The sequence below is a fragment of the Emys orbicularis genome, chromosome 1, assembly GCF_028017835.1.
Source record: "Emys orbicularis isolate rEmyOrb1 chromosome 1, rEmyOrb1.hap1, whole genome shotgun sequence".
Taxonomy (NCBI): Eukaryota; Metazoa; Chordata; order Testudines; family Emydidae; genus Emys; species Emys orbicularis.
In genome coordinates, this window is record NC_088683.1 from 207,468,558 (window position 1) to 207,493,679 (window position 25,122).

The following is a 25,122-nucleotide window of genomic DNA, read 5'->3' on the forward strand; positions in this document are numbered from 1 at the left end:
CACTGATTAAAACACAGACAATCTTCAGTTTTCTCTGACATATTTAGGGAATTTTTTAATACTTGTTCGTACTGCTTCCTTACAGTGATTTATTACTAGGCAATATCACACGCAGTTAGAAAATACATCTAAATAAAATGAAGCTGCAAAAGACAAACAGTTTTATTTGATTTTTACTGACTATATTTATCAGCAATGATTTCCCATCGCATTTCTTTTAGCAAGCTTGACATTCTAAGTCTTCCACACAAGGAACTCAAATCCAAGTCAAGGGAGTTCTGGCAATGGCAATCCAAATCACAGAGAGCATGCAGGATTGGGTCTATACACAAGACAAAGCAGAGGCATTCTCACCACAAAACTGTGGCCATTGTTTTCCCAGTTCTGATTTCTTTTGTGTCTTTGTTGGAGGTGATGGGGAAATGAACTGAGAAAACTTATAGGGTGTGAAATCTTTCTTCTGCTAATCCAGTATTTATAAAAGAAATATATGAAAATGAAGGATCAAAACAGAGGACTGCACATTAGGAGACCCAATTTCTGTTCCCAGCTTTGCCACAGAGTCTCAGAACTTGGGCATGTTAATAAAACTCTTTCGATCTCAATTTCTCCATACGTAAAATGAAGATAATAATACTAATACCTCACAGAGCCTTAATATTTATCAAAGGGAGATTTTCGACTGATTTTCATCAGCACTTGTGTTCCTAAGTTCCTTAAGCACTTTTGAAAATCTGGCCCAAAGTACTTTAAGATTCTTGGATGGAAGGCCCTATTGAACTGCAAAGGATTACTATTAATAATGCTATTCCACTAACAAAATTATAATGAATATGAAAAACAGGGTAGGCAAAAGTAGTAGAGAATTTTTTAAAATCCTTTTAAAAATTAGCACAGCACCACAGAATGTACGTATTTGTTCCACCATGACATTTTTTACTTGCTTTACACATTTTTTTGCTTCTACAAATTTCGCATCTTTCTATTTTCCACCCTAAAAATGCTGAGTATTTGTTGAACCACTGGTTAGACTATCTGACTTTCTATTCTTTTTCGCTTCTGTTGCAAAGTTCTAAAGTTGCTTTTTGGCAAGGCATATAACTTTCACTTGGGTAGAAATGGTTGGAATTTTTCACTGAATGTTAAATATCAGCGTGGGGTAATTTTCAGGGACAGAAAATTTTATGAAATGCTAATATGTTTATAAAACCAAAAATGTTTGGAAAAAAAAGCCATGAAGCTCACAAAACTTCTTACTTCACCAGTGTTCCCAGCCTTGCACTCCATATTTAAATATAACATGGTGCAAGTGTATTAGTCTTTGATACATTCCTTGTGTTTCACTATGTTCTTTTTTCCAACCCCTCTCCCTCACTCCATTAATTGCTTATGCTTTTTTATTGCAGGAGTACTGAGGAAGTTGAATGAGACTTCAGATAAATGAATTGCAATAAAAAGATTATTGTAAGTCATGCTGCATGCACATATAAAAATTATAAGAAGGCTGAATATACAGATCTAAGACTTCACACAGATATTTTGTTTTAATGAGAAATTTGCTTCAAGGCAAGTTATTTCATTTGTAAGGACAATTTCTTCTTTTTTTGCATTGAATAGTATTTTACATAGTTTAATTCTTTTTTAAAAATGCACATACTAATTTTTACATTTAAAGGATCGCCATCACATGAAATCTAACCAATTTTTTAAAACAGGAGATAAAAGTCATTTTGCACATGGCACCAATTCATTCAGTCATATTATTGTGATAAAAATAAAAACACACAGCAGATTTTCTATTTTCAAATAAATGGTTCTCTTTCTTCTGTGTTGCCTGACTCACACAGAATGCATAAATGGACAAAGTAAACAGTATAAAAACAAAGAAAAAATATTTCCCCACTGTTATCTCTCAATGACTGCTTTGAGGGTTACCTCTAACAGTGTAGAAAAACACAACACAGAAATGTGATTTTTATATTGTGTCCCTTTAAATAAACCCCTACATTTTATTATTTATATAAATACCAAGGTATTTAAAAGACACAAAAATGACAAGCCCCAAAGAGATTTTTTTCATTCCAAATTCAACTTATTCCCTGACTCTGAATACCTTTCTCAGAGTGTGTCTGTAATGTGCTATCCTCCTTTTGGAAACAGATGTTTAGAAGGAATTTATTTTTTCCACAACGAATATGATCAGAAAGAAAAATGCTGTAAGTCAACTTTGTTTTCTCTGCTGAAACATGTAATCCCTGAACTGAGTTGCTCTGACCTTCCACAAGTAGCAGGGTGATCGTTCTCAGGGAATTTATGAGTATCACCATCTATTTGAAAAGAAAGCCCATGGATAAAAGAGGAAAATTAATTTGAATGTACAGTGAGAGTGAACATCAAGTGCTGGGCCATTCCCCAAATGGAATTTAGCCAGACTTGATCCTTAGGCAGAGAGCCAGAGACAATGTCCTACTGGTTGTACATGCTATATTTTTCAGAAGTAGATATATGTCATGTGTGGAGTGGGGAGGTGGGAGAGTCTTTTCCTCAAAGCAGACTGACAGTAGGATTTAAAGACCCTGGAGCATTAATCTTATCAGCTGTCCATGTTACCAGACTCAAAACCAGGGCAGCAGTAAAGCTTAAGTTTTTGCTAGAGGAAGATATATGGAATGATCCACCTAAAACCACTACAGTGTAATTAAGGATAAATCCTTCCAAAAAAAAAAAAAAAAAAAAAAAAAGAATCTGATGAAACTGAAGTTTATAATCTAGACCACAAAGATCTATTGAAAAGACGAATATGTTAATTCATAATTAGTTTCAATCAGCTCATAAATTTCACTAGCATCAAATTACTCTCCACAGTGCCCCCCTCCCCACTTTTATTTATTTTTATTAATTTTTTTTAGTTCCTCATGCTTCTGACCGTAATCCAGATTTGGAAGCCAGGGCTCAAACACCCACACACACACATTTAGAAATCAAGCTTACTGATTGTGATTGTCTGTGATATACTATTCAGAACTGCCTACTCAGATGGGGAAGTTGGGTTGGCATTCATGCACAGGTGTGGATTTTTTTCTCCTGAGAGGTCAAAGCTCATACCCCACTGCACTGCTGCAGAAGTGCTCAATTAGACATGAGGACAGTGGCTCACCTGAGACATCAGCAGTGCAGACATGAATTTTTAACTCTTCTGTGCAATGAAGCATCAGTTGTTTTCAGTCCAATTCACTGCATGAGATGGAAACATCTTCGCTTTATATCAAGCTAAAATTCTTGTATTAATTATATCAATTTGCATAAAATTCAGATGGAGAAAAATGGCAGTACAGAGAAAGTTAATACACATTTTTCTGTGAACTGAATTTGATTAGATAGTTTTAAATGGATTCTGAATGTTAGAGGAACATATTGGAATAGACACAGAACCATTAAAATAGAAAAAAAACCCAAAACAGGTAAGCACAGGAAGAGAGACTGAACTGAGATAGGAAAAAAAAAACAGTTGCCATAGATATATACCTACATACTTCATTTCATGCACTCATAATTCTCTCCGGCAGCTGCATGATTAATTCAAAGATTTATTGATTTTTTTTTTCCTTGCACAATCCTGCTGACCTGCTTTTGTTGACAGGTCTGTGTGGATCACACTACTCTGTCAGTTGAAAGTATGGCATCATGTTGGTCTCCGTGGCCTGGAGTAAACATTTTTACTAGTTCAACATAAATAGCATTTGAGTTCATGATAAAACAAACACCCTTTGTTTCTAATTGGGCAGATATGAACTAGAAAACCAGTAGCCTAAAAGCTGAGAAATATACTGAAAGTATAATGCATTTCTTTGTATTAAAATAGTTGTTTAGGGTTTCTCCTACAAGAAAGCCAACAGATTCAATTCTTCTAACAAATCACTAGAAAAAGCAAAGAAAATTTGGGATAGCCTCATATTGAATGCCAAAAAGTTTTAACTGTTATTGTGTATACACGGGATGATCAATTATCAGCAAGCAAGAGGATAGTGCTTCCCCCAGAAAATTAGGAGTAAGTAGTTCTGGTAATTATTGCACAGACCACTGGTTGTAAATTGACCCGTATTCCTAAGTAATGACTGATCATCTAAAACTTAGACTGAACAAATATATATACACATTTTATTGGGGTCTGCATTTTGGAGACCAAAGTGAAGAAACAGAAGAAGAAAAGCTGTTCTTATGATATTTTTAGCCAGAGTGAAATCAGGAGATACCAGATGTATCAATAGAACTGATTTTCTAGTGATCTTTTCAGTTCAATTTTGACTCTCAAGAGAGATGGATGGATCAGAGTAAGCATCTGAATTTTGGATGTCTGTCTGTCTGAACCGCTGAACATTTAAACGTTTATCCATGGCAACAGTACTACACCCATTAATGGAGTTATTTTACTTCAACCAGTTAGACTGGTCAAAAAACTTCACCAGAAAATACTATTTCAAGCTTAATCAATGTCAATGTCAGTTGTTATGAATTCACTCCATATCAAAATAAAATACAGGTCAGACATCATTGCTAGTGAAAGTTTCTACATTTTACCACTTTGAAATCACAGCTAAACCACAAATATATAAACTTGGAAGGATTAGATATTTATCAGTAAATGCCAATTTCACCATACACACATAAATCAACACATATATATTTCCACCAATGATAATATCAATTTAAATTTACAGATAGGCAAAGTAAGAAAAATGCAGTTTGAGAACTTAAGAGTTTGACTTAAGGATATTTAATTTGTGTATTTTGACATATGATGTTGACAATTTATGTTTTAATGGTTATGAAGTTTTAACTTTTTGAAACTCAATGTCTGCTGTCATTACATAATTATTGTCTGACACCCACTCCCAATAATTTCCCACAACTGTGAAAATGTAAAGAAATAAATACAAATAGGAAAAAAATGCTTAAAAATAAACATTGGTATTATCCATTAAAATGATTAAAAAACAAAAATCATTTTTTTATAGGACAACAGCTTTATGGCATAATCGGTTCTGAGCAGCAAGGCATCCTTTCATTAAAATGAATGAGCTGATACGTCAATGTCATCCCTTCATATCAAATCCATCAGTGATCAAAAGGATGTTTTTCTCAGGTCAGTTTCAGAATTTTGTTGGAATCATCTTGAAAACCCAGAGGATACTCAATATCTATTCACCAACATATATACAGTATGTAAATATGTAGGAGGGTAAGAAGAGCGATAAGCAGCTAACAGCATGGGATAATAAAAAAAATAATGCTATGATCACTATTTTTGATAGAATTGCAAAGTTAGGGCTAGATCCCCACAGATGAGCACACCAATCCGCATCTGTATTACACATCATGGGATTGGGGCTTGAATGAGTAGAGCCCATGCAGAAATTATAGGCTTGGACAGTGTCTCACATGCACAAATTAAAGGCTTGGACAGTGCCTTGAACACAAACAAAGTCACATGGATCAAAAACTGTCTGAGGAATTGTAAATAAAGAAAAATAATAAAATTCAATGTGTCTGGTACAGGAAAGGAGTCCAGTGAGCAACAGTGAAGTTTAATAGTCCATTCTATCTTAATTCATATCTTTAATAAAGATCCAGTGGAGGGGAGGGGTAAACACCATGTTAATTAAGAGAGCAGAATATTTGGTAGTGCCATCAACTCCAGAAAGAGGACAGAGAATATAATGGGAGACAGAGTTGCAAGAAAAATCTTGCAGGCAATATGTGATTTAACCTGGAAAAATACAGATAAATTCAGGTACGTCTGGAGGGAAATAATCCAATGCATAGATATTTCCAGTGAGAGAGAGAAACATTGCTGAAAGTACCTATTCATGACTGTGGATATCAAATTAAACATTAGTGTACAAAATAATAAGATAGCCCAAAAAAAATCAAAACCAAAAACCAATATAGTTTGGCGCTCATGTCTTGTAACGTGATGTATTGCGCAACAGGCCACTATGCCTGTGCTGAGCTCCATGAAGGGTACTCCCATACATACTGTGCTGCAGCATTGCTGTAGGCCATATATTAGAATCATTATGAAATAGTCTGAGAACGTGAAAGCACCTTTCTTTGTGGCACAGGTCAGGCCCTAGAACATGGTGCTACTTTCTGGGCCCTTCAGTACCAGAAAGATGTGGACAAAACTGGAAGGAGAACCTGAAGAGAAATAAAATTGATTAAGGACTGAAAGGACTCCGTCATTTGGAAGAACGAATTATTATGTATATATTTATATTTGGTGAGGCTATAATGACTAGGGAGTGTGGCGTGTAATTGCCTATTAATATTCCAAGGATGGTGATACAATAAAGGGAGAGTGGTTGTAACCAGGAGGAATGGCATTAAATTAGAAAGATATATCGAGATTGAGTGTCAGGAAAAGCTTCCTAATATTTGAAGACCTGACCCAGGAAGAAGATCCTCACTATTTCTCCTTCCCCACTCGAGGAAGGAAGGAAGGGCAGTGCCCCTTCTCCTCTCCAAGGTACCCATGCCACCTCTTCTTCCCCTCCTTTTGTGCAAGATCCCTCCCCTAGAGAGATTTGAATCCCGTCAATACTCCTATGCTCCTTACCTTTAAAAGGAAAAAGAAAAAAAGGCCGTGGAAGAAAGAGGGAAGAGATAGGGTGGAGAGATTTAAATGAAGGAGAAGGAAAAATAAATAATAAAAAATGCCATTTGCTTCCTAGGCACTCTTCAGTACTGACATATCTACAGTACCTTCACCCACAGCTGTGTCCTTTCACTTAGTGTAATACAGATAAAGTAACCAAAGGTGGGGCAGATTTCTGCTCCCTGGATTTTTGGTACATCCCTTTCTGATAGATCCCTTGCCCCCTACTCCAACCTCCCACAGGCATCCATCTACATTCCCAATACTAAAAGGAAGAAGGGGCTGGGGGTGAAAAGTCTGAAAGGTCAACTATTACCCAGAAAGAAAATAACTGTGCTACTTATGTCCACTCCATCTGTAGCCACTCTAAGAAATACAAAACAAAACACTGCTCTCACAGCTGCCAACCCACCTCTTGCACATATGTTCTGCAATGCTAACTCAACAGTAAAAAAACATTCGCTATCCATGACCTTAAATCCAATGAACCCTCTTTCCCTTTGTCTACATTATCAAAACATGATTAGATGACTGTGGACCTGGTGTTACCCCATAGCATCCCTCCAGGCTATTCCAGACATCACCCTGTCAGAGGGCCAGAACCAAAATCCATTGAAGTAAACAGAGAGACTCCCATTGACTTCAGTGAACTTTAGACCAGGCCCAGAATGCACAGAAACAGAGTAGCTGTCTCACTCCTAAAGAAGAAGAATCTTTCCTGGGAAAAAAGTCAGAATATTTCAAGTGTATCCCTTATTTGCAAGTCAACAAAATCTAAGGTAAAAGTCATGCCAAACAACTGACCTCCAGATCATGAAGGTTTTCACAGAGAAGCTGAGAGAGACTGTGGAAGAGTCCCAAAAACTCATTGCCCTAGGAAACTTCAGGCCCATGGAGATGACACATCTGATACAATGGTCCAAAATTTTCTATGCACCTATAGACCATGAATTGCCTGAACAACACATGTAATTGCTCACACCCTAATCTAAAAGTGGATATAGGAGATGAAAGTTCATCTCTATCTTGATCGGATCACTAACCCCTCCAATCAGACATCATAACCCAAATTCACAAACAGCAAACCTTAGTCACCACAGTCTGTCCTCAAAGACTAACAGATTGTGGTGTTTAGATGCTGCTTGTACAGAACTGGGAGCACTGGCTGTTGGGAGTCTGAAAGGACAGGAAACAGGAAGGAGGGGGGAGGAGTTGAGGAGGCTGGGAGAGTTACAAAGTGTGCAGCTACAGCTTGGAGAAGAGACTTGCACTGTAAATAAAGTTCTGTTGAAGTTGTTAATACTTTGCCTGGTGGATACAACATTTTGGCGACGAGGATGGGATCTTCTGCCTCCGAACCCACCTGCACCCTTTCTGCAAAGCCCAGGTAAGCCTCCAATTGCTTTTACTGCCAGGAGCCGTATGTTTGAGACTTATCTGCTTTCAATCAGTGCTACAGAGATTTCTGAAGTAAGAAAGCGTGCTCTGCTAATCCACTGCCTTGGAGCAGAAGGGCAGTGTATATTTTACACTTTTCCCCTTGCAGATGATAAATATGAGACTGCACTCACTGCATTAAAGAACTTTTTTGTGCCAAAAGTGAATGTAGTAGCTAATCACTACAGATTTCGCCAGCGTGAGCAGAAACCAGGCTGGACTAAAACCTGATCCAGATCATATCCTGGCAATTTCAAATGCTCCTCCTCCAACAGATTTGCAAACCTTACGTTCCTTCTTGGGTCTTACCTCCTGGTATGCAAAATTCATTCCCAATTATGCTTCTGTCATTGAACCGTTACGAGAATTACTACGGAAAAGTTCAACCTTAGTGTGGACAATGTATGCACAAGTTAGTTTTGAAAGGGTGAAAGACTTGATTGTACATAGTCCAGTACTTGCATTATTCAGTCCCGCATTGCCCACAATTGTAACTACTGATGCTTCTGATTATGGACTTGGGGCTGTCCTCACACAACTTCATAAGGACAACACAAAGAGGACTGTTGCATTTGCTTCAAGGACACTAAGTAATGCTGAAAGAAAGACAGTTGAACAGAACCAAGCAAAGTCTAAGGCTTTCACAAACAAATGGTGGGGTGCTAAGGAACCAAAGTTTAAGTGTGGTTCCTTTGTTAGAATATGAAAACCTGGAATCTTACGCAAAGGGGACCATAAATTCACAGCTCCTCTTAAAATCATACAGAAGAAGGGACCTTACACCTATCAACTTTCTGATGGGCGGGTATGGAATGCTGCTTATCTTGCACCTGCCTATGCACCAAGAGGAGATTATGCCAACACCCAGTCTGCATTGGATGACTTCACTGTAGAACCAACACAACAAGACATTGAAGTGGAACTGGGGCTTAAAAGATGGCCTGTCAGACTCAGACGACCACCTGCCTGGACTAAAGACTATGTTATGTAATATCTACAGTGTTTTCAGTGTAATATTCCTGCCAACAGTGTAGTGTCTTGTTTCATATTTGTTCCTGGGGTTAGAACAACAATGTTTATTTTAATTTGGAAAGTTTCTTAAGAGAGGAGGGAATGTGGTGTTTAGATGCTGCTTGTATTATTAGAACTGGGAGCACTGGCTGTTGGGAGTCTGAAAGGACAGGAAACAGGAAGGAGGGGGGAGGAGTTGAGGAGGCTGGGAGAGTTACAAAGTGTGCAGCTACAGCTTGGAGAAGAGACTTGCACTGTAAATAAAGTTCTGTTGGAGTTGTTAATGCTTTGCCTGGTGGATACAACACAGATCCAGTTAAATTCCAAGGCTTTCTTATGAACACCATAGCCAACTCATGGACCAAGGAGCGGAAAGTCTGGTGAGACATTATTCCTCCCTGTGTCCTCTGCTATTGACACACTTGTATCTAGACATATCCTCCCCCACCCAGTTTAGCATGGTTCTCAGATTATCACACTCTGATACAATGTAATAGAAAATATAGATGGAATAGATACTCTATATCAGCCAGTGGGAAGATTCTCCAATGAATGGGGGAAAACAACATTGCTTGAGTCAGCTAAAATTGAACTATGTAAGTCACAGGAGAACATACCACAAACTTGCACTGGCAGGAGAGATATACAAAACCTAATAGATCCTTCCCATCTCTAATTTCTATCATGTGGTACTCCCCACATTAAACACTACTACCGAATGTAGAAAAAGTTGCAAATGCAATAACCGGGCATTTCTTAAATAATGCAGTAAGTTACTTTTCCCTAATGGTTCCTTAGGAAAATAACTTTGTTGAAAGAGAAAGCTAAGAAACAATATCAGTTTAAGAGATAAGTGAGCTTTACAAGTCTGCATGAAGCTTGGAAAACATATTGCCGTTGCAGCAAACTTAAAGTCCAATCCTGAAAAATGCTGAGCATCTGCACTTCCTATTAACGTCACTAGCAATCAACAGAAGTTGCAGGTGCTCAGCAACTCTCGAAATCATGCCCTGAAAAAAAGAAAACGGAGGAGGAGTCTGGCTGTGGCATTTTTCTGTATAGTATTACAATTTAAAAGAGTATTTGAAGTCCTTAGCTGCATTATTGATATTACATTAGATTATTCAAAAACTCTACAGATGTTTAAACCTCTTTTACTGTCAAAATCAGGTATAGCGATTTAGATTTTTATTCTGTTCAACTTGGACAATGAAAAATCTTAGCGCTAGAGCATTTGAAGTTATGTTATATGGCTGTTGATTGTTAGAGAGAAATGGGTGAATTTTGGATGCATTCAAATCTGGATCTCATCTTTGCATGTGGGACCATCTTCTATATTGCCAATATTTCTAAAGGACTATAATTTATATAGAAAACTATCTACATTCATGAATAATATTAATTAGAAAATTTAACCCATTTTAACCATGCGCAGCGCTCACTATTAAGGAGAAAAATGATCACCCCAAGGATTTTGAGATGCTGCCATAATCTCCAAATATAGGTACAGATGAAAACTTCAATTCTGTATCTTAGATACCACTATGTGGTAACTACTGACAAACAGGACTGCTGACCATCAGTCATTGCAATTCATAGAACTCTTGGTGGAAAGAGATCCAAGAACCCTTGGAGCCTTCTAAAGTTAAGACTTAAAGAATGTGGTGTAAATTATGCAATTCATTACATTAAATGCAGGTCATTGTGCATCAGTGACACATTCTCAAGCCTTGGTCCGCTGTGTCTAATTTATGGCCCATGGAAAGTGCAGAGGCTCAGACTCAACAGCTGTCATCCTCATGTCAATCAAAGCCCTTCAGGGACTTGTTTACCTTTCATAGTTCTATACCTTTCGTTCAAAGCTGCTATTCTTTCACTGCTACTTAAATCCCCACAATAAATACTGTCCCTCTTCTTTGTCTACCTTTTTTAAGTCATCCTATTTTTCACACAACTCAGATCCTTTCAAGGTTTGTTATTAGACAGGAAAAGTGGGGGAATTTATGCAGAAGGGTCCATGCACCTCTTGTTAACCTCATTAAACTACACAGGCCCATTAAAATCTCAAAAAAACCTCACAGTTCTCATCATCTAGCTAACATGGTATTCATAATAAACCAAGAACAGATATAAAGAGTGTGTGTGTTTAGATTATATACAGCTACCCCTTCAAAATGTAAAATTGCAAATATTTTAATATAAAGATTTTTATAGACAATATTATTGAACTGTTTTGTTTATATTTTTTCTCTTTTTCTTTTCACTTCTATTTTCTTCTAATGCATATCATAGTACATCCTTTCTGCTGTCTTTTCAGTGTCTGCTCTCCCTTGTCTGTTTAATGTTATAGGAAAAGCAGACAAAGTTTCAATTTGTTTGTGTCTCATACCGTTGTAACCCCCAGAAAGAAAGGTTCTCTCTTACTATGACTACAGTTTATTTACCCTCCTCCCTTCCTCTCTTTTCCCTCCACTTAATCTTCTCCTTCCTTGTCCCTTCACTATTCTCTTACACTCACCCCTTTTAATAATCCCCTTTCAGTCACCACTCCTGTCCTCCACTCATCCCAGGAACTGATCAACAATCGAAGGGGTATGGAGCTACTCTTTACCCACCCAACACAGGGAGAATCAATGACTATTTTGCCTTTGCCTGTCCTCTTCCCCACCTGGCTTTGCTGTTTGTTGGAGCTGCCTGAAGTACACAGAGCAACAGTTCGGAACTGAGACAGAGACCAGAACCGAGCATTAGTCCCCTTTTGGTGGCTGAATGCAGAGGGTGGGGGGTGGGGCAGCAGCAGCAGTGGAAAACACAACAGCACCATGCATTACACTTTGTTTTCAGTTGTCACTGCACAAATGTGCTTTACTGCATTCATTAGGCTCTTCTGGAAAAATGGTTTGCAGTAGTTGCAAAATCAACACAGCACAGTGCCAGATTCTAATGGAGTGACAATCTGTGGGGGTAATTTCATGAGGGAAAACAGTGAGGACTCAGAAGAAACTTTGTATGTACAAAGTTAGCTAGCAGTCACATGACAAGATTTACAACAAAGGATTACTTAAGTTTTCATGTTTAGTGTGACCTGCAAAACATGATTCACTAGAACGCATATGTGGGTCTCAAAGATCTAGCTACCATACTTACAAAGACACAAGGGCAGGTCCCTCTAAAATTGCTCCTAACTACTGTAAATTTTTCTATTTTTCACATTTCAAATGTTGTTAGGCAAGGTCTATACTGTGGGGGGAAAGTGATTGTTTTCCCCCACAGAAGAATTGTTAGTATTAGGAAAGATGGGTGAGCAAATGTCTGTCTGAATGGATATAATTTTACTATTTGTAGTTTCTAAAATTGATTTTATTTTAAATTTTCATTGAAAATTTTTGTGGAAAAAAGTTTGTGGGAAAATTTTCATTATACATATTCACCATTTTTATTAAACATAGGCAACTACTGCTTTAAATGAAGGGGAATCTGTTAGCAACAGAGCTCCAGATAAGGTCCAGGGCCTATCTTCTGGGAATGCCTTCCAGTGGCCTTCTACCCCCTCACCTTTGCACTAACCCTGATCCATGGCATGAAACCAGAACCAGGAAATAGAGAAAGGTCTCTTACCAGCAGTCCTGTGCATTACATCTTTATTACACACTAAAGTCCCTATGGACAGCTTTCTGCTCTCAGATAACTTCAGTGGGACCTCCTTATGCACAACCAAAAGCAGAATCCAGCCAATAGATTATAAAGTTACAGATGTCTAGCATGTTGCATCATTATGAAACCAACAAGACTCCTACTGTCTGAGCTAAGACATATTTCCTAAGTGTTCTTCTAAAAAACTAGATTTTGGTATATATAATGAGCAGCAATGCTTTTAAAAGCAAGCAAGCAGAGAGTTGGTTTTACATAGAAAAAAAGGACACCTAACATACTGTGTAATAGCGGAGCATCTGAAACAAGGATTGTGGCTCATTTGCAAGTCCCTTTATTCTAAAATTCAGGATGGGGTCTCCATATATTTTAGTATCTGAAATGTTCACTCTAGATTATATCTGAAAGGATTGTATGCAAGTGTAACTAATTCAAAAGCAAAAATCACTCTTCTAAAACTAGAACATGCAGCACCTGTTAAGAGTGCTGGCTTGTTTACCTTTTTTGGGAAGTCTCACACTTCCCTCCATGGGTCTACGCTTGCTGTCTTACTTGTGTGTTCTTCAACAGATAATCCTTATGGGAGATTTTATTTTCAACTTTCTCCCTTTTACGGTACTGTATACTTAGTTTTATCCCACTGTTTCCATGGCATTTTGTCTAATACAGTCTGTGATAATCTCCAGTAAATATACATCCCTAGCAGATTCCTTGTAGTGGTTTCTGCTCATTTTAACTTTCCTTTCTGATGACATCCGCTACTCACTGATAATCAGCCATATTTCTCTTTTAATCCTATCCTGTCACTAATGTTCTAATATTAAATTGTCAGATGCAAAAACATACTATTGCCTATTTCTTTTCAACACTTCACAAAAGTTGATCAGACACACATGGGAAGGTTGTTCTCATATTTGGTACCTATGTTAGTATACATTTCCCCTCAAAATATTGATCACTAGTAGAAAACAGATCAATAGTCCTGTTATGTCTTAGTATCCTATTCATCAGCACTGGGAATCCAAGACTTTGAGGTTAATCAATATCCACCATTTGAGTTCACGGCCATATTATTGTTGAATTGATCATGGAGAGAAATCAAGGCAATTGACTCATAAAACACGTCACTTTTTAAGAAGCTAGCACTATTAAGCTGCTGCTAAAGTACTGTGATAGTAAACAGCAAACCCTACAGTCATTCTAGTTAAACTGGACTGATGTTCCCTGCCTCCCTTTAACACTGGTACTGAGGAGTTCATCAGAACAACTGTAATTAAATATAGACTTTATATTTGATCTGGCAAGATATACTAAACAACCTTTTAAAGAGCATCAGTTTTAATAGATAGTTTTTACTTGCTTTGTGACTGCACACAATTTTTTTTTCAGATATACTATTGTAGGATCAGAGCCATGATAAATGTATTAAGTCTTCATTTTTAATGGCTTGCTGTACTGTTTCTAAAACAAATAAGTTCCAGATGTAATGGCTTATTAGGTGAATCCACCCTATACAGCTCATGGAAATGGAGTTCCACACTTTTTTTCTTCCAGGGACATAACCAAACTGGACTTAATGGAGGAACAAGACACGGACAGGAATGAATGGTGATACTGTACTGCTCTCTGTGTCTATAAAGATGCTTTGGGAGGAGGAGAAGATTTTTAATGGATGCAGCTTCATCAATTAAAAAAGTCAAAAGTCCTATGAGAAAAAATGTTTAGGCCCAGCTGATCAATAAAGGACTATTATGATGTTCCTTCATAAGAACATAAAAATGACCATACTGGGTCAGACCAAAGGTCCATCTAGCCCAGTATCCTGTCTTCCAACAGTGGCCAATGTCAGGTGCCCCAGAGGGAATGAACAGAACAGGTCATCATCAAGTGATCCATCCCCTGTCGTCCATTCCCAGCCTCTGGCAAACAGCGGTTAGAGACACCATCCTTGCCCATCCTGGCTAATAATCATTGATGGACCTATCCTCCATGAATTTATCTAGTTCTTTTTTGAAGCCTGTTATACTCTTGGCCTTGACAACATCCTCTGACAAGGAGTTCCACAGGTTGACTGTGTGTTGTGTGAAAAAATACTTCCTTTTGTTTGTTTTAAATCTGCTGCCTATTAATTTCATTGGGTGACCCCTAGTTCTTGTGTTATGAGGAGTAAATAACACTTCCTTCTTTACTTTCTCCACACCAGTCATGATTTTATAGACCTCAATCATATCTCCCCTTAGTCGTCTCTTTTCCAAGCTGAAAAGTCCCAGTCTTATTCATTGCTCCTCATATGGAAGCCATTCCATACCCCTAATCATTTTTCAGCCACTAGAAGGACAGATGTTGAAGGCAGAGGCTTGACTAACTAGGTAGACTGTTTCTATGTTCTATGTAGCCATTGTGGCTTCCAGAGGAGCAGCATTCCCCTCTACAATAGTAGGGAAGAGGCTGCAGAAACATATATTGTACTCTAGACTTCAGAATTATGAGAAAAACTGAGCCATCCAAAGATGTGGTGGTGTTCCAACAGGGTAGGAATCAGGCTGTGAGGAGACAAGTCACGTTGGTGAAATTTTTCAAGATGTTCTGAATTGATAATTGAGAATGCAGGAACTTTTAATAATATTAAATTATCTAACTTAATAGACTATTTTAAGATTAAGAGAAATTAAACAGAAGCCCATGTAATTATCTGTTTGGTAATTTTAATTATATTATATATTCTTTTAACAGGTTACAATAATAATAAAGATATTTGTAACATTTAATGGCTCAATCCTGTTCTTTAATGCATGACCACAAATCACATCATCTGTATTGTATTTGCAATCCCAGAGTCCCAACTACTATAACTGGATTTGTGGTTCTTGTGTTCAATGGGGGTCTGCATGGGTGCAGGTTTCTACCCATGAAGATCAGATAGTTGGATCAGAGCCCACATGGGACAATGTAAAAAAATGGACTAAAGTGGATTTAGTACACTTAAAAACTATACCGATATCAATGGACAAGGTGACTGATCACTTTAAAATATTACATTTCTGTACCAAACGAGTCTATTTTCATATTGTCTCAAAAATATGTATGAAGGGACAAGCCATTTAAACAATAGTTTTACCAGAGACAGGAAGTCAAATTTAGAAAACAAGATATATAGAAACAAAGAATTCCATCAGCACCACATTTATCCAAAATGGAGGGTGGTTAACCTAGGAACTTACAATCTTTAACTCATTTCATCACATACTGTAGCATAGTGTAAACACATTCTTAATATACAATGCACTGACATTTAGCTCTGATTATTGTCCCCTTGCTGCAATACTCAACAGCTGTACTTTCACATCCTGTGCATGTACATCATTTACTTGAGCATATAATAGCAGATGTATTCTGTGTTTATCCGCATAATACACATTTCAGCTGTAGTACAACAACATGCACTTTCCATATGATACAGTCTATATACACATATGTTGTTCTATGGATTTCTTACATACTATTAGCTAGAAAATGTTGGATTGCTAAGGTGAAATCCTGGCTCCCCTGAAGTCAACGGTAGAACTCCCACCATTGACTTCAATGGAGCCAGGATTTCACTCCTAGACCCGTTTGTGAGGTTAAATCAGTTCAATGGGATTCTTCTTTTTTTTAAAATGGGATCTTTGCTGCATCTATACATACTTTCAGTACATATTGTAGATGTTTTGCGGAGTCCTAACTAGAAAATTCAATTATTTTCATGAAAGTTTGCAGTTTTCCAACAGCAAAGTAAATTTTCTGTATACACAGCAGTGCAGATAGTTCTTTTTATAAACATACAGTTTAACTTCAATATATGCATAAATATATTTGGCTTACATCAAAAATGTTATTATATTATGTCTGTGGATAGTATATATAAGCTTTCATACTGTGAAAGCTTCCAAATGTTGTTTATAGGCATACCTGATACAAAAATATTATTGAAATATGGGAGTCAATTGCACATATCATTTAAAAGAACCAAAATAAATGCAACTCAAAATTTCTTTTACTCCATAACTAACTTCACCACTAGAAAACAATCACAACCCAACAAACAGATTATGACACTCAAAACAAAAAATTCTATGGCAAACAGAATTTCCTTTAAAAAAACCCATCATGTCAACACTACGCCACAATGCCAAGAAATTCTGATTTTGTGTCTAGTGTAAAACAAAATACATGTTAATTTCCCTGGGAGCAAGCTAAAAAAAGCCAGAGCTGTCTCAAAGCTTCAAGTCACACCTAATCACGAGGATGCATCCGAGCTAAATGTGCTATACATTAATTACAGTGGAAAGATGAAATATCATTCAGCTATAATCAACACAAAGGAACCATTGAACATTATGGAAAACACAGAAACCATATCCAATAGGGAAAGAAAGCCATTAAAGCCTACCTGAGACAAGTGAGACTGTGTCTTTCTCCCAAGAGACAACAGTGATGTATGCCTCCACAGAGGAGGGGATAATGCACTTGAAGACCGCTACATTGCCTCTCATGGCTTTCTGGTCCTCCACACGGACTGTGTAGGGTTCCCGTAAAACTAAAATGGAAGAATAGTGAGTTTTTGTTAATGAGTAAGATGGTAAAGCCAAGGTAGAATTAAATAGAAAGAAGTCCTGTCTGGAAAGACAGGTGGGTATCATTTCCCCAAGGACTGAATGTAAACAACACATTTCCTCAGCCTTTATAAGGGAAATCAGAAGATGAGCTCATGCCCATCACTCCTTTCACTTTCACATGCCTTACAGCAGGCTTAGTCAAAGCCACAAACCCAAAACGGTGGGATCGTGCCCTGCTCCAGTTCTTGCATTGATCTTGCACAATTCACCCAGGATAAAGACAAATTAGGCAGGCAAGTAAAATATTATTAGACTTTCTTCATCCTAATGGCAAGGGTAAGAAAGTACATTTCGTGTCTTAGCTGGTAAATCTGTGATAATTTTACACTGCTGGTCTCCCTGAAAGAACTCCAAGATCCTCTTGTTTACTCCAATAGTATATTATACCTCATCACATTTCAGTGTTCATCCTCTAGTTAATTCTAGGTGCAAGGGGGAAATCATTTCCCAACAGAAACAGTCTCCACATGGAAAAAATGATGCTCTGTCTCATGCCAGCTTGTTTAGGTTCTTATACCATACTTCCTTCAGAAGCTCAGCGTTCTACTTTACCAGAGGGAGCACAGGTTCCCCCAATACTGGTGGGAGATTCCCATATGGTGGTTCCGTTGAATTAAGCTGCCAACCTTCTCTTGGTGCGAGGATAAGTGGGACAACCAGAAGGATGGGAGAGAGGAATTTAGGATGGAGGAGAGCGAGAAGAGTTGAAGGTGCTAACTGTGGAATCAACAGAGGTGAGTGAGAGGGAAGGAAGGAGGGTGCTCAGATTTGCAGAGAAGTGAAGCATGTTAATAGACTGAAGGTCTCAAAGGTTGAGCAGAAAAGTGAGGGTGGAGGTGGAGTGGGCAACACTGAAAGAAATAAGGTAGTGATCAGAAAAAGGAAACTCTGATAGTGAGGTACATTAGTGGGAACAGTACTAGTGACCCTGCTGGCAGCTTGGAGAATTGATCCAGAGATGAAGGTCAAAGGAAGATGGTAGGGAGTGGAAGATGCAACAGCATCTACCAGGTCAATACGACAGCTGAGCATTTTTGAGGTAGGGGGTGGAAGATAAATGGGAGAAAAGGAAATCCAGGCACTGTAATCAATAAAAAATAGAGATGAGAAGCCTGTGGACAGTAACTAACAGGAGAGGGAGATAGAGATTAATGCCTGATGGAGTACAGTTCAGAAGTGGAAAAGGTGGGAAGTGGCATGAGTGAGACAGTAGGAGCTCAATACCACCATTGCTTCATATCTGGGCTGTGTGAGAAGAGACCACTACAAGTAGGGTGACCAGATGGGATGAAGAAAATATCGGGACACATGGAGGGGGGGAGAATCCCGCCGGCGGAGAAAAAAAAACGGAGTCCTGCCAGCAGAAAGAGAGAAACAAAACAAAAACGGGAGTCCCAGAGTCCTGCCGGCATAGAGGGGGGGGGGGGGAAAAAAGCGGAGTCCCACCGGCGGAACAAAACAAACCAAAAAACAAAACCAAAAAACCAGGAGTGCGAAATATCGGGACAAATTGCGTCCTGACCAAACATCGATCGGGACGCGGGACAAATGCCTAAAAATCGGGACAGTCCCGATTTTATCGGGATGTCTGGTCACCCTAACTACAAGAATGCAACTACAAAAGAGGTGTTGGAAAAGGGGGAGGCCAGTTTCAGTGAATACAAAGAGATGAAAGGAGCAAGAGGCAAAGCGGCCATGCAGGTCTAGTAGTCATCATTACCAATGAGAGTAATTTCAGTGCCCTAAGGTAATCATGTCAGTAGAGCTATGGGACCATTGTATAGAAACTTCCTCTACTCCCACTGCAAAACAAAACAAAAAACTAAACAAAAAAATTCACTGAGAGCAAAATTTAAGTATAAGCACATTCACTCTAAGTGGGTGTGGCTGTATTTGCTTCCCAGTATTTAGATGTATATTTCTGGAATAAAGAAGCCATGGACTTATAAAATGGTGACCACTTTACAATTGCTTCTCATTTAAAAAAAAAAGTGTGTATGGCCAGATTCAAATTGTAAGTTAAGCATGTACAAATGTACAATGTTTCGAATTACAGTGCAACCACTAGCTCATGAAGAGGAAAGTGTTTTTTTTTTTTTTTTTAGTTTTACAATCTGCATAGACAATTATATAGTTTAAAGGTCAACAGGTCTAAAAATAAAATGAATCAAAATTAAGTATTAAGAGAAGATGGCATCATTAGTCTAAAAATACTGTATATTACTGATTATAAATAATGAGGCAAAGTTACTAACTCTGATCACAGACTTGCTGGATTGTCAGAAGCATATGTTCTCTTACAGCAGCTTCCTTGGAACACCTCTTCACATGTGAAAGAAGCCAGCTACCATCTTCTTTCCATACTCCAGTGAAGGGCTCACAAAGCACAAGGATCTCCTTCTTTATGTGGCTAACTGTCCCCTACCACTAATGCTCCAGGGATAGCTCGCAGAGCATGGGCTATTTTGAGAAGGTATCATGACACAATATTATGAACAGGGATAGTGCAAGATGGTTCACATTTTTTCTGAACTACTTGTACAGTTACAAAAACTTGTCATGTCATTAAAAAAGCCACTTCCAGGGCAATTTTTCCAAGAAGCAAATGTACACAAACACCTGTAAATCAGTGAAACTTGACAGAGACAGAACTAATCTCATTTCCTCAATCCCTTGCTGGGGAGATTTACAGTATCTGGACCTTGACATTTTGGCATATGGGAAGGGAGAGGGCACATGTTCATCAGATTTCCAAACCAAACTATTAATCTTTGGAATTTGCAATATCCAAGGAGGTTGAGATAGATCACAAGTAATTATTCAGTTTCAAACTGCATGAGACAGTTCTTGTTTGTGTACATGCACTAACTTTTTTGTTTAATGCATTCACAATGTTGCTAAGCCTCATGATTTTATCATGAGCCTTGTGATTTTTGCTGTTTTTCTTAAAGCCCCAGATCCCAGAGTCATTTGATTGCATGAGACTCATCTTTCATGGGGAAAAAAAAAGTCTCTAGCTTTCACAGTTGCTTGGGAAAAAAAACAAAACTTGAAAGCAAGATGGACCTACCTCCATTTTCCCCCCGCTAAGGATCTGACCCAGAGCATTTATCTACATTACATGCAAAGCCAAAAGAATTTCAGCTCAACCATCCCCTTTGAGCACCTCCACCATCCACAAAAATCCACAGGGTAGCCACTGGACACGCTAAGTTTTCTTCCAGGGATTTCCTAGGATGGATGCCAGGGATTCGTTGCCTCTCCTGACCAAACAGGAATTAGCTTTGTGTTAGGTTATTCCATTAGTCACATGTCTAGCTCTAAGAAATCCTTTGATTGGCTGTGAAGGAGGGCACTGCACCCACTTTATGCGGCGCTAGGGGGGAGCAAAAGGTCATTCCAGCTTTCATCCTGCTTGCAGCAGGGTTTCTCTCTACCTGCTGTGGGGTAAGGCTTAGGCCCAGTCGTTGGTCCTTTCCTCAGGATACTGCATTTAATTACCAAATAGAGAGAGGTTTTGTGTTGACTTATCGCTGTGTTCTCTTTTCTGCTGTGGCCAAGCCAGAATCATGTTCAGGCTTCCGTATGATCCAGCATTTTGTGTCAGAACTTTTGGGGGACTGTGTAGTCTTTGCCAGAAGTTACATTGTGTCATCTCTTTGCTCTCTTCATAACATAATACGCAGAGGCTGCACTGGTAGCTGGGTTCCAAATAACCGTGTTTACTAACTATATACAAATATACAAGGCCTTGCTATCTGTACACACTGCTAACTCTGGCAGGGTTCTGATGGCTCCTGCAATAAAAAATAGGGAGGCCCACTAGAGGGCTCCGAAACTATTTATAGGGATATCACCCAGTTCCTATACATTGCAAATACATTATCCAGTTTCTGTAGGGATCGTAGGGAGGGGTATATATCTCCCAGAATTGTGGGATTGGGCGTATCCCTGAGACTGAATGATGGAGATAACCTGGTATCAGGCTCAATGGCAGCTCTAATGCTCTTGATATTTGTTGGTGAGGAGGAGGGGGGATTTGTGATCCAAGCCCTGTATGCAGGCCCAGATGGGCTTGGCTGTTTATCTGGCTGGATAACTGTTTTTACAGTGGGGAGAAAGGGTGGAATATGGCTGGGCAGAAGCTGCAGGCACACTTTGCAGAGGCTATAGTTATTCCCTTCTTTCCTTTGCTTATGCTATTGATGTTTGTTTATTAGCAAAATTGCTGTCTTTTGTGCCATAGACTATCCTTAGATTCTAAGGTGATGTCTTGGTGATCCCATGAGCCACAGAGGGAACAGGAAAATGGCTTTCACATTCAAGTACCTATTTGCATAATTATTTCTTATATACACCTATATACCGGTACATGATTGGGAGTACAATGGAGGTATGCACACATTTTCAGCTGCTTCATAGGTCCCTGCAGCTGCATGGACCTCATTGCTTGATCAGAGCCTTAGTTAGCAAGGTTTCAAGATACAGTCTTCTTTAGGCAGTCACATTAGTGTATCCACAAAAGAATAAGCAACGAATATTTGAGTCTTTAAACATCATTAGCATGCAAAATTTTATGTGGAAACCACCCAACACTTTAGCGTTTCTGCTTAAAAGAAGCTCAAGGAAAGAACTGCAAGGAAGTAAAGATTGAGATGCATTGGCAAATCCACAGGAAAGCTAATATGACATCTTCTCTCCCTAAAAAGATCAAATCTCTTGTCTACAGATTCAATAAACTCAAAAAAAAAGTATATTCTACACAGAAAATGAATGTATTTTTGTAGACTATGTTTTGGATAGTGCATTTCATGAATTTCTTGGAGATGTCAGTTTTTCTTTGTACCTTCTAAATTATCACTTTGCATGTCTTTGAAGTCATATTTAGCATTAGTAAGACTAAAAGTCAGGAAATAGAAACTATTAACTGGCATAATGCACTTCATGATCTGGCTTTTCCTTGTTTGCAAACAGAGAATCATAAGAAGAGCTATAACCCCAAAGCGCCATATTTGTGCATGGTTTGCAATTTCTTTAATATAGCTACTGGACTGCAGATCCTCTAGGGGACAGATCCTCAGATGGTATAAATTATGCTGATTTAAGCTGGTGTAAACTGAAGTTACTGGTGCTTTTTGACAATTTCTATCCACTGAGGATCTGTCCCTAGAATTTTTTTAATTAAAATTTTGATTAATTAAAATGTCTAGATACCAGGTTTCAGAATTCTGTGCACTAGTAGAATAGCGGTAATAGACTTGAGTCTAATTACATTTAAAATCAATTCTCCCTTTATAGAGGCCACCCCTTTCTATTCAGTCAACTCAGAAAACAGTTGACAAACTGCTATGCCCACAATACAAAAAATCCTTTGCATACTTTAAGTTAAACATAAAGCTATTCCTATATATTTACAATACCATTTTATTATTATATATCAATACACATGTTCATCTCTGTTGAGTCACAAAACCAGATCATAACTAAAGACAGGCAAATAAGAGGAAGATTTCATTATGCAAAAATTTGATCTGTCAGCCATTTTCCAGCCCGCCCCCCCACCCCCCAAATAAACAGTGCAGGGCGAGTCCCCATTTCCCCCATCCCCAACTCTTTGAAGAGTAAATAGATTCTGATGAATGGCTCATCTCTAACTGTTCAGCTGGGAATCTTGGCATCTTTCAGAAACTCATTTTATTGATGGACTTTTAACTTCTCTTTTATAAAAATAGGCTAAGCCAATATTGTTTCCGTTGATTTTATTAAGAACTCTAGGGATTGCTCTTCTAGACCCACAGTCTTTGCTCCAGTTCACAATGGCTACCACTTTTAGCCAGAAACACATGGTCTCCCCCCTTGCCCAACTTGAAGTTATAAAGTAAAGAACCGTACTTACCGGCCTTAATGTGAACATCCTGACTTCTGATTTTCCCTGAAGGATTTTCAGCTGTGCAATAGTAAGTGTTATCATGGATTAAGTTATTAAAGCTTGAAGGAGGGAAGGGGAAAATTTGGAGAGTGCCATTGGGGTGGACGTGGCGGATCCCTGGGACATCATAGATCTCCTCGCCCGTTGCTAGGTACCATCTGAGTGTCACAGGAGGGATCCCTGCTGCAGGACAGGGCACCAGTGTCCCCGTGGTGCTAGCAAACACTACCTCTTGCAAAGATGCATTGACAAAATACAGGCTGGCATGTAGATCTTCACTGAAAACTGCAAGATAAAACAGACAAATGCGTATTTAACAGCTAAGAAAATATTACTGCACATATCACAATTTTACACCTACAACTTAGTAGTAGGATAGTGATGCTCAGGACTTTTCTGCTCCTTTAAGTAATTTCTTTTTGTAAAACACATACATCACAATCAATTTTGAACTGTTATGACAGTTGATGGACGTAACTAGAGCAACTGGATCCTAATATAGGATAGGACAATTTGTTTCTGTGTTTTGTCAGAATAAAACAACCAAAAAGCTATGGATCTCAAAACACAAAACAAAAAAGAGTTACTCCCCAGCAAGATTACCATTAGTCTGGAAAGAAGCAAATTAGATCACCTTTCCCATTGCTGATCCAGTATTCTTGCTAAGACCAGTCAAATACTAGCAGTAATTTACTTCAGTGAAACTTTCAGTAACTACAATTTGCTGTCTGGCAAAGGCTGTTAGCATTTATAAACAGAATTTGCTTTTATGTATTTTTCATCTCTGAGGTATATCAAACAATGTAATGAGAAGAACTGAGCAACTAATGAAAACAAAAATCACAGTTTCTTAAAAAGTAACAAGAAATGTGTAGAAAAAAATTATCTGACCAGCGCTAGTAAAAAGAGTTGGATATGTTTAGGAGAGAGACTGTTTAAGGCTAACATGTCAACTATAGTTTGCTCAGCAATAGCTCCCCACAGGCCTTGGACAATAGATCTTGTTATACTGAGAGGGTAAATACAGGCCAGAACAGGAAGTTATCCCCCTATTCTTTTAAGAAGGAAAGCCAGGAGATCATTTACCTTTTACCCAGAAAGCCAGAAATAAGCAGAAGGAACCTCACTCTGTTTCATCCAAAGTATGAGACCTCTAATACAACAGCATCTCCCTACTGCTCTGTGTTTGAGAACATGGCAGTGGAAAGCTTTACTTCTACATTTCTAAAAATTGGGATTTTTTTTTAACTGTACAACCATACCAGTGCATTATATATTTTTGCATTTAATATACATATAGTATTTACGCTAAAAACTAGCCAGTTCTACCTTAGACAAATAGGTAAGGTTGCATTATTATCTGCATTTGCACATCACTACAGCTTGAATTCTATAAACATTGAAGTAAAGTTATCCAGGGTAACTGCCAAGTTTTAAAAAGGTATCTATTGTGTATCAGGCCAGATTAAACATCTGCCAGAGAGTTCAATACTAACCTTTATCTGCAAAATGTATTATCTTGTGTTGGGTATAAAGAACCCCTAGCAACCACAAAGCTAATCTTTACAGGGTGCTATCTACTTCTGCTGCTCACGCTTATGGTGGTTGGCTGTGTAAGAGGGAGGGTTTCCTTACTTCTCCTGCCCACTAAGGGGGTGGGTGATAAGGAAGGAATAAGTTGTTTCCTGATACCTCTTTGAAGACCATAATGGGTTGGAACAAGTGACCCTTCATGGTGACTCCCACAAAGAAAGATGAGGATTGGTCTGGCACCCCCAGAAAAC

The 25,122-nt window shown here is 38.4% G+C and overlaps 1 protein-coding gene across 1 annotated transcript in view; it reads right to left on the minus strand.

The window, feature by feature from the left end:
• The window catches only part of DSCAM (DS cell adhesion molecule), a 554,872-nt gene that overhangs the window by 523,006 nt on the left and 6,744 nt on the right, over window positions 1-25,122 (minus strand). Inside the window, exons 3-4 of the mRNA XM_065422504.1 lie at window positions 23,306-23,616; window positions 17,184-17,330 (exon numbers count right to left, since the gene is read on the minus strand). Coding sequence (XP_065278576.1) covers window positions 17,184-17,330; window positions 23,306-23,616 — 458 coding nt within the window. The remainder of the gene's footprint in view (window positions 1-17,183; window positions 17,331-23,305; window positions 23,617-25,122) is intronic.